General features: G+C 39.8%; 1 protein-coding gene across 1 annotated transcript in view; it reads left to right on the forward strand.

Annotated features, from left to right (window-relative positions):
* Window positions 1-8,838: 8,838 nt before the first annotated feature.
* LOC142330546 (uncharacterized) overlaps window positions 8,839-16,502 on the forward strand; it is a 50,682-nt gene continuing 43,018 nt past the window's right edge. The window contains exon 1 of the mRNA XM_075375887.1: window positions 8,839-8,965. Within this exon, the coding sequence (XP_075232002.1) occupies window positions 8,899-8,965 (67 nt within the window). The 5' untranslated portion in view covers window positions 8,839-8,898. The remainder of the gene's footprint in view (window positions 8,966-16,502) is intronic.

Genomic DNA, 16,502 nt, shown 5'->3' on the forward strand with positions numbered 1-16,502 from the left:
GACTCGGCGCTGGTCTTTTTAAGAAGTTTGTATCTTAGGGTAGGTAGTATGTTAATCTAACGTCCTGTAAGGTTAAGGAGTACGTGGATGTACAAAGATGCTTGAAGTGCTGTCTTTTTGGCCACAGAGCCAAATTCTGTAAATATGCGTTGTTCTGCGCGCATTAAGGCGAGGAAGGTCACAAGCGCGACGACTGTCCGCAGAAAGCCGAGGTTTCATCGTGCGTCAACTGTAAAAGGTTGCGCAAAGAGTGCAAGCATTCGGTCAACAGTAAAGAAAATTACTTACGTGCGGTAGAATTGTATTTCAATTCCTTAGATAGTTAGTATCCTTCGTTGAAGCTTGGTGTTTGTACGCAGAGTTAGGTAAATTGATTCTTGGGGATGAGTCTCGGGGTTGTTTTCCGCAACGTCCATCACAAGCTGAGTGACCTGCCAGGTCATTTGTTGTCTGTTTTATGATATCATGATCCATCTCCTCTCTGATGCGGTGGGCTGTAGGTTTTATTTCTTGCGACGCCAAATCGCTTCTTTGGCAACAGATAGGTGATGACTGCGGATTTCTAGTGTGGTAAGATTCTGTTCGCAGGGTCGCTTCCGCATCGGGAAAGAGTGGATCTATCCTTTATCTTCGTTAATGTTAGTCTTTGACTGAGTAGCCGTAATTTTTGATTGTGTGGGATCTGGTAGAGCTCTAGTTTTCCCCTGCGCGAAAGTCTGAGCCGTGACCTCTTCTGGGAATGCCAATCTCAGAAATCCTTTGAATACCAGGTTACATGGCATGGGACTGAGAACGGAGCCCTGCGGGCTTCCCCTGGTGACAGATTTTTCCACAATTAGGTGCGCATCCTTAAACAGAACCGTACGATCCGACAAGTAGTCACGTACTACGGCCTGCAGGGATACGGAAACATTGCGGCGTTCCAACTCATAGAGGACAGAAGTCCAACACAAGGAATGAAATGCTGTCTTTATGTCAATAAAAATTGCCAAAACATATTTACAGTCGGCGCTTCCACCTCGGCAAGAGCATTTAAGATGTATTCCTCGGTGCCTACGCGTTCCCTTCGGGTCTATTTTTACATTCAATTCTTAACGGCAGTGGAATCTGTAATTGCCTGAATGGTCTCTGTATCATCCGCTAATACTAATCCCTTGTTCGTCTCTTTGATGTTTCTGATTTTAAGACCCTTCCGATCACCCCGAAGGGCGTCCTAGAGGTCTTTCTTCAGCTGATTGCTGGACACAGTCGAGCCCTTTGCTCTACTGACATACGCAACCTAAGGTTTTTTGGACTGGCTGGTTTCACGTCTGCTTCTGACCACATCAGCATACCTACGCGGCTGCAACAGGGTCGGGGCCGATTTCTGAACTGCAGTTACTCCCTTAAGCTTTGTGGCAAGGTTCTCAAAACCCTCCACGAGAGCTGTGAAAGCCGCTCGGAAGAATTCTAGATGACGCAATAGCGTCAAGTGCAATTCTTGCTGCACTGGTACTCTTGGAGTTTGCTAGATAGGAAAATAAGCTATCTCGTTCTGCCAAAAGTTCATGGGCCAGTAGGGTTGAGCTGCCAGGCCTACCCTCGGCTTGTGAAAACTCTTCAATGAGTGGGTTCATACCCTCCCGGGTGGTCACCCCTATATCTACTTCCGAACCATCGTTGTAGGAACCAGTGTTTTAGGAGGTCGAAGGAAAACCTCCGTCTGGTCCTCTCCTCTGGCTAGACTTCTTACCTACCTCCCTGAGATTGGTCATGGTCGGAGATTTTCTGAGCTAACAGTATTCGAACAAAATTCTCACTGTATTTCTTCTACTTAAAGATACTGGGCACAAACCCACAAGCGTGACGACTACCTGCAGCGAGCCACGGGCAGCTGGACCCCTTCTGTATTCTTCTGTCACTCTTTTCACCTCTTCGTCGCTAAAGGACTTCAGTGGACGGTCTGAAGGGGAATTACTTCGGGAGGACAGGTTTCAAAAGCCTAGCCTTCCGCGGTCGGCCCATAAAATGGGTTCGATAACGCTGGTTTAACAACGGATTGGAATGCAATTAAATCCGTCCTTAAAATCCAAAATATAAAATAACACAAAAATTGAAAAATTAGACCCGTCATGTAAAATAAACCTTTAAAAAAACACGCCCGATAGAATCATCCAGCAGCAAGGGACACTGTCCAGGTTCTGCGATCTGTAGGGAGAAATTGTAAACTCCCGCCAACTTTGCATTCCATTCCATCCTTCGTCGCTACTGGATCAAATGCGTGTAATCAAATATCAACACTTAGTTACAAATTACGACCCTCACTCTAAAAGAGCGCGAGTAGGACTAAGGGTAAAGCCCCCTTTGCTCGTAACAGGTACTTGCGACCAGGAGTCTTTGCCACTCTTTTCGCTCCGATGAGAAGGGTGCTCCAACAAATCGTGCGCCAAAACTCTCTGAATCCCCGTGAAAATGAGATTAATCGTCTAGACAGTAAGGGCGCAAAACCGTTATAACATTTCTCAGATAGCATGATTGTGAAACTGGGGAAGGTACACGCTCGACCACCAGCGCAAAAATGGCACTGAAAAAGACTTTATACACCGCAAACGTCTGCTCGGGAAAAGATACCAGAGGTTAAAAAAATAAGGTAAACAGAAAAGGAGATATTGGTGTTGTGGGGTCTTTTTTCTATTTATATTTTTATGTTTTATTTATCTTTAATTTTAAAATCGGAGCCCTTTATACCCCGTAATTTTTCTGTGTTTAAAGGTTCTGTAAATTTTGTTGTTTATAAATAAAATGCAAGGGCTCTTTACACCTTTATATATGACGATGCTAATGGTGATATAAACCTCTTTTGGAGAATGCGATGAGGGCTAATGACCTTAGAAGTCGATACCGGTATAACCAAAAAAATAAATAAATAAAAAAAAATTAATATTAATTTCCCGTATTGATCCAAATTCACGTCCGTGCAATAACATCTATGTACATGTCCGGGGCAGGCAACGACATGTTTCTTCGGCACTTGCACTTATATCGGTGAACGCGGAAATGGTATTGCCAAGGAGCTCCTTTTGGTGTACGGGACTGGCGGTACCGAGGTTTCCGAGCTGGTTGCAGTTGTACATCTTGGTTTCGCTTTTTGTAGCGGTGGTGGGAAGCATGACCGTGATCTGTTGGCCGTCGCTGGGCGGAGTGCGGACATGGAGTGCCCGTCGTTCTTCTCGGTGTTGGAACCGGGTTAAGGGTGGGCTGCTTTGAGCTTGCTCTGCCGAATTCTTGCGCCATCCAGCGTGAGTCAGTCACTTCGGCCCTTGGCAGGCATTGTCCCATGGGTTATGGAATCGGAGCTCTTACTGCTACGTGCAAGCCCTGGGATGTCGGTAACATGGGTCAGGCAGTACCTGACTCTTCGGCTCGAGTTAAATTTGTGGGAGGCGGCTGACTGGGGGAACCAGGCAGTATCAACGATTTGGGGCACGCCTAACCATCTCTTCGCTTGCACTTTGTGACATTATGACCTGCGTATTATAGAATTATGGAAACTTTTTCATCCATACCGTCGCAGAGAGTCCACGTAAAAACGTTCGTCCTGGAGAGCCTTTGTCTTCGCAAGCGAAGCGAAGGAAGAGCGTAGAATTTAGCGATAAAGAAGAGGTTTGAGATCTGGAAAGAAAGAAGGAAATTTGTATGTTTAGACTGAAGAATACTTGATCAGTTCAAAAATATACGGTTATAAAGGAAAAAGACGGTGACTTTTCGAAAACCAGTATTTTTGTGATAGCTCGTGACATCACGGAAGCTGCTGGTGGTTTGGTTAGAAAGACACGGAAAACTGCAGTGGGGCTTTTTGAGGAAACTTTCAATGACGCTCCAATTTTGCGACACTGAAAGTAAAGATGATTGCCGTCCCGTCATGAACATTGAAGTATCTCCCCGTAGTACATTGAACACTTCAAAGGGCGTTATTGTGTGCAGGGATTTGTTAAACTGCAACAGAAGAGTAGAAACTCCAGGGACAAGCTGTTGTGTCATGCCATCGCTTGAACATCCTCCAGAATGGAGAAGTTCAACCCTCCGCATCACATGTGTTAACTTTTAATAAACCAAAGTGTTTGGAGAAGATTAAAGCTGGCTTTCATAGGTTGGATGTGCGTTCGTTTATCCCAACACCTTTGAGTTGTTTTGTTTGTCAAACATTCGCACATACGGCGGCTCGTTGTACACGGAAGCAAATATGTGTATGTGGTTACCGTTACAACCAGATGATCCGTTCAGGGATCCTCCTATCTATGTCAACCGTCATGGACACAATTCTGGAAGGTCTAGGAATCGTCCTCTTTATAAAAAGGAAGTAACTGTCCAAGAGTTTACGACAACACAGAAAGTCAGCTACTTTGACGCAAGGAAAATTTTGCTTGGCAGAACGCCAAAGGCCGCTTCTTATGCACAGGTTGCTGCTGCTCCTGCCACCTCCTTCACATCAAAGGACATGGTAACGGAATTGGGGCCAGCCTTAACTAGCTTATTAAAACAAACCGTACATAAGAAATTGAAAACTCGTACAATTAGGGACAGTAGCCCAAAGTCGTTGAGGGAAGCAGACATAACAAAACAAAAGTGTTCCAGTCCATCGAAGTATGAGCCTTCGACCGGCTCAAAAACGAAGGAAATTGGGACGAAATTGCAGAAAGAACTTGCAGCTAAAATTCAGAATGAAAAATATCACAATTTTGGATTCTGCGAAACCAGAAATCTTCATTTTGGAAATGGAAGATTTCGGAGAAACTACAATGGAGCCTCCGAAACCGCGGAGGCCTTTAGTTGAGAGAATGAAACACTGGGCCGCCCCACATGTTCTAGCAGTGAGTATATCCAGTCTTGACTGTGATGTACTTCTGACTTCGCCAATGGAGTCGCTATAATCTGATGCCAGCAGCAGGAGATCCTCCACGATTTCGCCGAAGGATAGTTCTTGGGTGTGTCAGATACTGCGGAATTCGACATCCAGGCTTTCAGAAAAATGGAAATGAGGGAAAAAAAAGGATGGCCTAAAGGGAAACAAGACGATAGATTTAAGCAAGAGAAAGATCAAATATCTCAATTGAGAATTTTATAATTAAACGAAGTTTTTAATTTTTTATTGATATCGATTTTTGAGGTGATCTCACAAGTAGTATGAAAACCTTACACCCTGGATCACTAATACATTAAAGAACGAATAGTGTAATATATGAGATCGAATGCCACATTTCAATTAAATTCTCACCACGCAAGCGTCTATTTACTACAAAAAGCAGTCCAAAACCCGACTCTGTTTTTTTCACTAATCGATTTTAATAAACTGATCCAGTATGTAAGTAACTTATTCAAATACATTAAAGAAGATTGATCCAGTATGTAAGGTCTCTTTTCACGGGGCACCGCCACTTTTCAGTTAAATTCTCACCACACAAGCGTCTATCTACTACAAAAAGCACACCAAAACACGACTCTGTTTTTCTTCGATAAATCGATTTCAATAAATTGATCCAGTATGTATGTAACTTATTCAAATACATTAAAGAAGATTGATCCAGTATGTAAGGTCTCTTTTCACGGGGCACCGCCACTTTTCAGTTAAATTCTCACCACACAAGCGTCTATCTACTACAAAAAGCACACCAAAACACGACTCTGTTTTTCTTCGATAAATCTATTTCAATAAATTGATCCAGTATGTATGTAACTTATTCAAATACATTAAAGAAGATTGATCCAGAATGTAAGGTAAGCGCTGATTGGTCGAGAACCTCAGTTTATTTTTTCACCAGATCGAGCGCCACTTTCTAGTCACCCGCCAATTTTATATCAAAAAAAATTTTGAAATTTAAAAAAAGGCGTAACTCGAAAACGGTGCGTCCTAAGCCATTTTTAACGCGATTTTGAAAGGCCTTTCAAAACCATTCAACCATTTTTAACCATTCAAGAAGATTGAATCGATTGTCGGTAGTTTCATCCTCCCAAGTCCACTCGTTCTCTATGCAACATGCATATGTTGCAATATGCAACATCAATACCACATGTAAATTCTACATCATGGTAATTATGACCATTACCCGTTTTTCTCACACACTTGTATATTATATAAACGTCTTTAGAATTGTTAATTTCATTCAAATCTGACAGTGCAAGATCATTGAAACTTTGCGGTAAAAATATTTTTCCAAATCCTTCAATTGTAGCAATAATTGAATTACCATTTTTTGTTTTTATAAACTCTACTTTTTGAATTCGATAACGCCTATTTTGCATCATTTCATTAATTTTTTAAATTAGTATTGTTGCAATAATTTAAATTATTCAATTTGTCGAAAATATTAGACGTTTTTACGTAAAATTATTTAAAATTAATATTTTATTGATGATGTAAAAGTTTTTTTTTCTATTCACGCCCTCTGTAATTGAATAATAATGTCAATAAAAAGAGCAACACCAATAGTGAAAGAATCGCCATTCTATATATACAAATTTAAAAAATAAATTGAATAAAACATTACAAAACTACATCGCTCAAATCGATCAAATAATTGTACGTTTTATCAAAACCCAACCATTTTACATAGGTTTTGTCGCCTTTTCGTCGTAAAATTTTCTCAATTTGGTATACATCTTTACGTTTGGTTTTTAACGCCCTTTTATGACTTCGTTTCGGGAATGAATTACTTCATAGGTAACAGGATTGGATTCAGTATGAATTTTAAATATTTAATTTATCCAATTTGGTAGATAGCCCTTTTCAAATGCTTTTTTATGTTTACTTATACGAACACTGTCGCCTACATTAAATTTAATTTTTACAACTTTTTTCTATCGTATTTTTTATTTAAATTTGTCAAAACTCTCGCTTCGTTCGTCTTGTTTACATCTTTGGGTTTAAATAATGTAGCCGAACGTATAGAATTATTGTATTCAAAGTGTTTGCAAAATATCAATCCATTTATAGTTGTCATATTCTGTAAATTTAGTCCACGCTTTTGTTTTCAACGTTCTATTGAAACGTTCAATAACGGCAGCCTTTTTATCTGAATGTGTGGAATAATGATTTACGTTGAATTTTTTCAACAAAAAATGTGTATGTGAAATGTCACGATTTAAGTCTACTTTTTTCTTTTTAATGCGGAAGGGGCTTTCGATGTCCCTAACAAATAAAAAAAAATATCTTGAGGTAGATAATACCTTGAGGTAAATAGATATGCCACGGTCGAAGCGATTGCAGGTGTAACGGAGACCCTTTCAGTATCTGAAAAAGACTTCAGATACTCCACCGTAGTGCAGTACAGGGGGCAACGAAAAAAGTAAACCGGTTGCTAAGCGGGTACATGGCGACAATAGTAACCCCTCTCACCACAAGGAGCGCTACTGTTGCACTGATGTACCGCTGCTGTATTCGTCTATATCTCTCTCTTTCTTTCTTTTGTGTTTAGCCTCTGGAGCCACCGTAAGGTATTACTTCAGAGGATGAATGAGAATCATATGTATAAATGCGAATGAAGTGTAGTCTTGTACAGCCTGGGACTGTAAAAGACTACACTGAGAGTCTTCGTGAGATGTGTGATTAATTGAAACCCAACCGCCAATGAAAACCGGTATCTACATTGATATATTCAAATCCGAATAAAAGTATTCAAATCCTAGTAAAGGAGATTACTAGGATTTGAACCTTAGATCCATCGACTTCTAAATCAGCTGATATGCGATGACGAGTTAACCACTAAACCGGCTCGGTGGGCTGTAGTCTACTATGTTGTAACGTCACAGGTGACCGGTAGAATTAATTAAACGAATAATATTTAAAGTGTAAAAAAGTAATTAAAGCGGCCGCTAGTACAAACGAGTTATAATACAAGTTTTGAACAAATGGACAAACGCGCACGTGCGCGCGCGGGTACACACTTACAAAAACAGTATCTATTTCTATCGCAGCAGATAACGGAATTGCTTTCTTATAACTTAGCATAATATTTCCACTATGAGAAAGGGTATCATTATGCTTCTGTTACTTTTAATAAAAGACAATCTGCTATCTTGTTTAACGTAGATCCACCGTTAAAAAAAAATTGATTCTTTAATAAAAATTTTTCTTTAACTTAATTTTTAAATAACAATAATCCAAAAAAATGACCTGAACTTCACCGTCTCTTTTTTACGTACTAACAATATATACTAAAAAAAAAAAAATTTCCATCGAACATCATTTAAATTGTTATTACTTTATACTCGTTTTATATATTTAGTATCTTCACTTTTTATTTTTAATATTTTATTTCTACGAGTTTTAGCACTTCTTTTTTCGTTCCAAATAAGTAATTACATATTTCGTAAGCTAACTTGGTCAATGTTTTATCATCGTGCGCCTTGATTTATCCAAGCGACTGCTTTCTTACAGTTTCTTTTTCTTACCCGCAAAAGCACACACCTATCCGTTCTTATAAAATACGTTATTTTCTGCTATTTAGAATATAAAAATATTTGTATAATTTTTTTTGTTAAAAAAAAATTCCATTCGTTAAAAATTCACCGTACTTATATCGCACTCAAGGCAAACAAAATCAAGTAAATCAACAGCATCCCTGTTTTGTTACTATTTTACTCGTTAATTAAATTTTTTAGCGATTAAATATTAAATGAAAAACGTAGTTAATACTACGTTTTATCTTTAATAATTAGCACCGCAGAACTGTCAATAAATCTATCATTATATTACTTTTGTATCTTATCTTACTACTTTACTTTTTTATCAGATTTTTTAAACCCTAGTATTTACACGTAAATAAATACGATCGCTTTCATATATTCAGATTTACATTTACACTCGCGCAAACGTATGTGTTCGTTCTAAACTGAAAAACAGTTTATTCAAAAGCGATAAAAATGTTCGTGAAATATACGTATTACGAATCGATAATTTTATTTTCTTGTTTGTTCTTTTTTTGTGAAGGTTTGTTTTACTTATTTTAGTAGTTTTAATAATTCTTATTTATAATTTGATCGATGTATACTATCTATAAAATGATGCTATTCGCATTTCAACTTTTTTGTGATAGTTTACGATGAAAACTACGAAAACTGTTTATTTCTAATAACAAACCGAACTAGATATTGTTTTTTGTTATTATAAATACTATAATCCTAATTTAAAGTAAACTCGGTTGGAATCCTCTTAAAAATGTATATTTTAAAATTAATAATCGTCTTATTTGGATACCAAAAGTATCTTATTTGGATAAACGTTTAACGTATTAAGAAATAAATTAAATTTATAATCTCCTTAATCTTTTCCGCCGCTGATTTATAATTAACGGTGAATATAAAACAGGAATCGTTCAGAATTATTTCTATTAAATTGTTACAGTACTATATAAGCTTTGATTTATATTTTAAAAAGACTAGGAACATTATTCCAAGGAGTTTTCATCGATGCAGTTCACTTTACAACACAAATCCAAGTAATCGCAAATAAAATTTTAGGATCGCTAATTTTTGTCATTTCAGTGTAGTAAAATGGTTATATTTTTACTGTTAAAATGGGACCGCTAACCCTTCAAAGAGGCGGGACATAACTTAAGGGTACTCTAATCTGGCTACAAATAATTACACAGGTCAAAAAAAAAATTGCAACCGAGATAAAAGTAGGCGATTAGAATATACTTTTTAAGTACACGTCTTAAAATGAAATCGGTTGTTTTTCATCACCCTCAGATTTTTAGTTAAGATACCGAGAAACTTCTTAAATAATAAAATATAACAAACGATAACAATTACGGTTGAAGTTCTACTTTTTTTTTATTTTCCTTTTGCGTTCGGTGAAGTCTTCTCTTTTTATCGTTCAGCAGTAGTCACTCTTCATATTTTCATCCCGTCTGTCTGCAATATATCTCGGTTTAACTTTTCTCTTTGTTCATCGCTGATGTCATCCGAATTTAAAGGAAAAAGTCCAAACGAGATTGTGAAAAATGAATTTTCAATGACGTTCTGCAGCGTAAATGTTTGTAGTTCACTAAGAGTTCGTTTATAATCCGATCGTGATTTTCAGCTTTTTCGCGTACAGTAACGACATCTCGCTAGGTTTTTAGGATTCGGTTTGCCGTCAAATATATTTTCACAAATTGATTTGGTTATTTGCGGCCCGTTGAATACTCCCTCTTTTAATTTGGCTTCCCTTAATCGTGAAAAAACCGCAGCTAAATATAAGCCATCTTCATCTTTATCTAACGCTTTTATAAAATTCTTCGTCAGGCGTAGTTTAATGAGTACGGACGGTAAAATAATGCGATCTGTTTCGACAAGGGGAGTGTTCAGGCAGCACCGCTGTCTGGCACCGTGTGATGTTAAACGTTAGTTTTTCCTTCCTTTCGAGGTAATTTGTTTGCATTTTATTAAACGTGTGTTTTTATTTATTAATTGTTAGCGCGTCACACGATATAGCCTAGTCGCTAAGGTTGTCGGATTCGATCTTATATTATCGTAAGATTTGTTCGATTATGGCAGGTAGTATGTCGAGTTGAAATACAACTCCGTACGATTAACTCGGCTCCTGGCGGTTCACTCGGCTCCGCTGTATATGCCGGTTCAGCCCTAGAATCTGGCAATCTAGAAGTGCAGCCCAGCAGTCGGTTTCCTCTCGTCTAGTCTCGATCTATCGTTTGAAGACTCATACTGTTCGGTCAAAATTTACACGTCGTACAGTAGACGTGTACATATATTAAATAATATATATTTTTCAACAACGTAATACTAATTAAATTAAATCGTGAACATGTTAATACACGATTATTAATCGGAATCGTTGTTTGTTTTATTTACAGTCCGCTTAACGTAAACGAAACATAATGTGCTCCTACACGCCGAATATTTGGAATTTATTACATAGTAAAACGAACTAAATATATAATTTTGAGTGTAACGCTACGTTATTTAAGCATCGTGGCGGCAGAAGCAATCGCATGTAAACGATTCTTCTTAGTCGTAAGAGTAAAATTTACACGATTCACAAAAACTGAAATGTGTATTTAATTAATTGTTGCTGCCTTTGTGATAATTCGTTTTCTAACGATTAATTGGCTGTATGCTGACCGCAATTTGTAAGTAAAATATTATCTTCATCATCGCTAGACGTCTTGGATTCCAGTACGGTAAGCTAACCGCCTATCTAGAGCGATAGTATTTAAAATGTTAATGCCTGTTTATCTCTGTCAATATTTTGGCCTTAATTATCCTGTTATTGATTTGCATTCTACGCCAGGATTATCATTTGTAATTCAAGCCTAATACTATAACTTTCTTTATTTTTGCGATTGTACCAGGTGGACACTGGACCCGCTTTTTAAGCTTAACTCAGCGTCCACTCTGCAAGAGGTCACCACCTCCTCTGCAAAAACGGCCACCCCGAATAATTTTTGGCCACACAGTCGCAAGTAATTGTTCAGTACAATTTTCATGTACCGAACGATTTTGTTCTCCACACTTTTTCCCCTTGAACGTATTAACTACTTAACTTACCCCCAAAAATAATTGTTTATATATAAAGACCGGTACTTTTACAGAATTGTACATAATAATACTGAAAACTACTACGACAAACGCATAATATGCGACGATAAAACAATAAAATTTTCAACAACATAAGTCCCGATTCTGTAGGAAGAGAATTCCTCACCGAAGTCCTGTTTTGACCATCGACGACGGTCAAATAGAATAAAAGGATAATGTTAGATTTTTAGGTCTGTTACTGGATAAATCCCTTACATCGGGATTACATAGACAGGACTTGAGTGATAGATGCAAAAAAAGCCCTAAACATTATTAAATGTTTATCCGACATCAACTGAGGCTCAGATAAAGAAATACTACTGAGGCTGTGTAAAGCATCGGTTCGATCGAAACTCGACTACGGATGTATTGTATATTAATTCGCTAGGAAGTCGCATCTAAGAAAGTTATACGTAATACAAAACAGTGGAATGAAATATACGAAAGGCGCATTCCGTACAAGTCCGCCGACTAATCTAATGTCGGAAACCGGAATAATGCCACTACATTACAGAAGAGAGATCCTGTTGCTAAGGTATGCAGTAAATACACGGGCCTTCCTTACCCGTATAAGTAACAAAGTTTTTAACGATCAACCTTTGGCTGCATTACATGAACATCGTGCTACCTATTCCAGACCGGCCGGAATAAGGTATACGAATCGACAAGAAAATATGAAACCGATTACCAGCGACATTAGCAATTTCTGTAAGAGAAATACCGCCATACAAGACTGGATTTCTCTCGTGAAGAAATAAAAAACAATGCGGCAGTAATCATCCGACAGGAATTTTTATCGACCGTCAGTAATTACGAAGGCCACATTAAAATTTATACTGACGGTTCTAAAACCGAACATGGTGTTGGATGCTCCATATATGTAAATGGAGAAGCCCATTATTGGAAATTGCCAGATACGGCCAGTATCTACACGGCAGAACTTACTGCCATTCAGCAAGCTCTTCGATACATAGAACATTATTGCGAAGAGAGAGTGCTAATATGTTCCGATTCTCTTAGTGCACTTATTGCAATTCGAAACAAGAACATTAAGGATGTCCTTATTGCAAACATCCTGTCCATTTTGTACATTTTAAATCGACGAGGACAGCGATGTGTATTTGTATGGACTCCAGGGCAAGCTGGTATTGCAGGAAATGAAAGTGCAGACGAAGCTGCCAGGAAGGCAACAGTCTGTGATAATGTGGAAGTAATGCCTGTTGGAGTTTTTGATGTTAACCGATACGATAAGAAATCGGTGGAGTAATAATCGGAAAAGATTTAATACCAAAATAAACGCGGTTAAAACTTTTCCATATAAATGGAAGAGCGACGTGAAGCTGTCTCGCCGATAACAGGTGGCGGTGATCAGACTTAGAATCGGTCACATGCGAATAACAAATTCATATTTTTTAGCCGGCGAAGAAAGACCGATGTGCAGTATTTGTAATAAAGCACTTACAGTCAAGCGTCTAATGAAGGAGCGTACCGTATATGAGGACCTCAGAAAGGGGTTCGAATTAAGAAATAATATTGCTACTGATTTGGAAAATGGAAATGAAGAGAAAATAGTTGCTTATCTCCACTCCAGTGGACTGATAAAAATCTATAAATAAATTCAAGCTGTGTTAAATAACCCATTACTCTGTTCTCTTTTCTCGAACAGAGTAATTGCGTTGTACTGTCTTATTCAGTGCTATTTTTGAGCTGGTGGTCGAGTCTGTACCTTCCCCGGTTTCACGATTTTGCTGTCTGAGAACTGTTGCAACGGTTTTGTGCCTTCATCGTTTAGACGATTTACCCTCGTTTCACAGAGATTCAAAGATTTTTTGCGTGCAATCTGTTCGAGCACCCCAAGAGTGGCAACGACTCCTGGTCATAAGTCCCTGTTACGAGCAAAACGGCTTTTACCCTTAGTCCTGCTCGAGCTCTTTTTAGAGTGAGGGCCGTAATCCATAACTGTGTGTTCATATTTGATTTCACGCATTTCATCCGGTAGCGGTGAAGAGGTGCAGTGAGTAACAGGTGAATAAAGAAGGTCTCCAGCTGCCTATGACTCGCTGCGGGTAGTCGTCATGCTTGTCGGCTTGCCTAACACTTTCCAGCAGAAGGAATACAGTGAACGAACATTTCTGTCCGTAAACAGCTAGGTCAGGGAATCTCTAACCGCGATAGATATTAGGGAGGTAGACAAAAAGCCTTGCCGGAAGAGGGGCCTCCTCGATTATTGGCTCGGAAGTGGATGTAGAGGCAACCGCCCGGGAAGATATGAACCCTATCGTTGAGAAGTTTCTGCAAGCTAGGGGCAGGCCATTACGGTCTGGTGGAATTAGACAATTTGTTTTCCTAATCGGAAGACCCTAAGAGTACCATGCGGCTACCAAGGGGAGATTTTTGCCTCGTTCGAAGTTCTTCCGGGCAAATTTTTCAGCTCTCATGGAGGGCTTTGAGGACCTTGCCTCAAGACCTAAAGAGGTTAAAGCGGTTCAGAAACCGGCCCCGCCCCCGATGCAGCCGCTAGGTATGCTGAGGTGGTTAGAGGATGACGTGAAACCAACCAGTCCTCTAAGAAACCTGAGGTTGTGTTTGTTAACAGGACGGAGGGCTCAACTGTGTCCAGCAGTCGGTTAAAGAAAGGCCTCCAGGTTGGTCTTCGGGATGACCGGAGGGGTCTTAGAACCAAAACTGAAAAGAGACCATCAAAAGATTGTTTGCAGTAGCGGACGATAAAGAGACGAATCGGGCGATTAGGGAATCCACTGCAGTCAAACAATTGAATGAAAAAGTAGATCCAAAGAGGATTCGTAGACCCCGCGTTATTGTCTATGACATAGATCGCAGCCTTACCGATGAGGATATTTTGTTCCTTATTAGGGAACAGAATACTGATTTTGATGATGCCACCTTCCGGCGGGAATGCAGGTTGTTCTTTAAAACAGGTAGACGTGATACCCAAAAATATCATGGAGTCTTTGAGGCGTGTCCTGGTCTCTTTCAAAAATTTACGTCCGTGGGCAGGCTGTTTGTCAATTTTGGGTCCTGCCGAGTAAAAGAGTACGTGAATATTCAAAGGCGTTTCAAGTGCTTCAGATATGGTCACAGGGCTAAGTGTTGTAAATTTGCCTTGGTGTTTGCGCATTGTGGTGAAGAGGGCCACAAGCGTGATGATTGTTCGCATAGGTCCGAGGCTCCGGCCTGTTCGAACTGCAAGAGATTGTGTAGAAACATGAGCATCCGGTTGTCAGTAAGGAATGTGTCTGTTATATAAGGGCCGTTGAGCTTTATTTTAACTCTTTAGATGGATAGGTTCGGTCAAATTAATGCTCACGGTGCTTATGCAGTCCAACTTGAGTTAGATGAGATTATGGAGAGACGGAACCTAGATGTTGTCCTTCTGCAGCATCCGTGTGTAATTAGGGGTGATCTGGCAGGCTTTCATAGTTGGAAAACGGTTTATGTAGGACAAGCCTGTATGTCTGCTATTACGTGCAGGAAGACGGTTGATAGTGTCTTCATACGACAGGTTTCTGACGCACATCATGTTGCGGTCAGACTTGTCATCCACCGTCAGGACCTTAAAGTTGTTAGCGCGTACATCCAAAACAGAGATCTCACTGAGGAACATTTAGCGAGGTGGGATAATATCCATCGTATTGTGGGTAATGGTCTAATCTTTGTGGGTGCCGATGTTAATGCAAAGTTGCTTTTCTAGCACAGTGGGATCACTGATCATGGCGGTAATTTGAAAGTTTCATCGCGCAGCATAATTTTGAAGTTTTAATGTTGCAGACTAGTTGGCTACTTACGTCGGTATGGTTGACAGACGTGGGCCATTTCAGGCAAAAATATTGATGTTAGCATTGGTAGTAACATCCCTGGTAGGGTACTTAACTGGTCTGTGGTTGATGACTGCTCTAGCAATCATCGACTGATACTCTTTTGAGATAATGAGATAGCGAACGAGCTACGCGATGGCCATGGGGCGCACATTCCTCTTCATCAGGAGCGCTTTCTGCATTGACGGGTGAACTGCCGAAATTCTCCTCTTTCCTGGAGTCCGGGTTTGAGGTTATTTCTCTAGACCTTGGCGGCCTGCCATTAGATGTGCTGGCAGAAAATTTCACTTCTGCGGTATTGGCGGCGGTTGAAGCTGCTATTCCTAGAGACACTGGCCAGGAACGTATATCTGGTAGGTGGACTCGGAATCTGACAGCAATGAAGCAGTCTGTGAATTGGCTCAGAAGGGCTACACAACGAGAGGGTGATCCCGATCGGCGTACGGCCTAACTGCGGATTACCGTAGAAGGAGGGCTAGGTACTTTCATAGTATTAAGTTTTCTAAGCGTAATTCCTGGCGTTCCTTCGTTCAGAAACAAGGTAATAGAGATTCTTTGGGAGTTGTTTATAGGGTCCTTGGACATACGCACAGAGAGGATATCCTTTTTTTCAATCTTGTTAACCCGTGATGGTGTGGTAGTTAATAAGAATTGTATCCTTAATATTTTTTTGAATGATTTGCTCCCGAATGATACTGAGGTAGGTGAGGTTTCATACCACTGGCGTTTCAGACGGAAATTCGCGGCTTTCGAGACCGATACAAGGTCTTCTGAGATGAAGACTGAGGCGGAGGTGCGTTGGTGATCTGCAGTATTGCACGGCACAAGGCCCACGCATATGATTGTATCACGGTAGAGCTCCTTGTCCGAGCGCTTCCAGTAGTTCTTGGTCCCCTAACTAGAGTTTATAGTAAGTGGCTTTTTACTGGTCATTTTCCGGCATGTTGGAAGAACGGTGACTTGGTATTGTTGTTCAGTGGTGGCGACCAAGATCCTACAGTTGGTTCTTTTTACCGTGCATCATCACTCTTGCCTGTGATCGGTAAGATTTTTGAGAAGGTCCTGTATTTGCGTTTTAATGATAGATTGATTACCGATCATTTGCTAATG

This window comes from Lycorma delicatula, chromosome 9 (assembly GCF_047948215.1).
Source record: "Lycorma delicatula isolate Av1 chromosome 9, ASM4794821v1, whole genome shotgun sequence".
Lineage (NCBI taxonomy): Eukaryota > Metazoa > Arthropoda > Insecta > Hemiptera > Fulgoridae > Lycorma > Lycorma delicatula.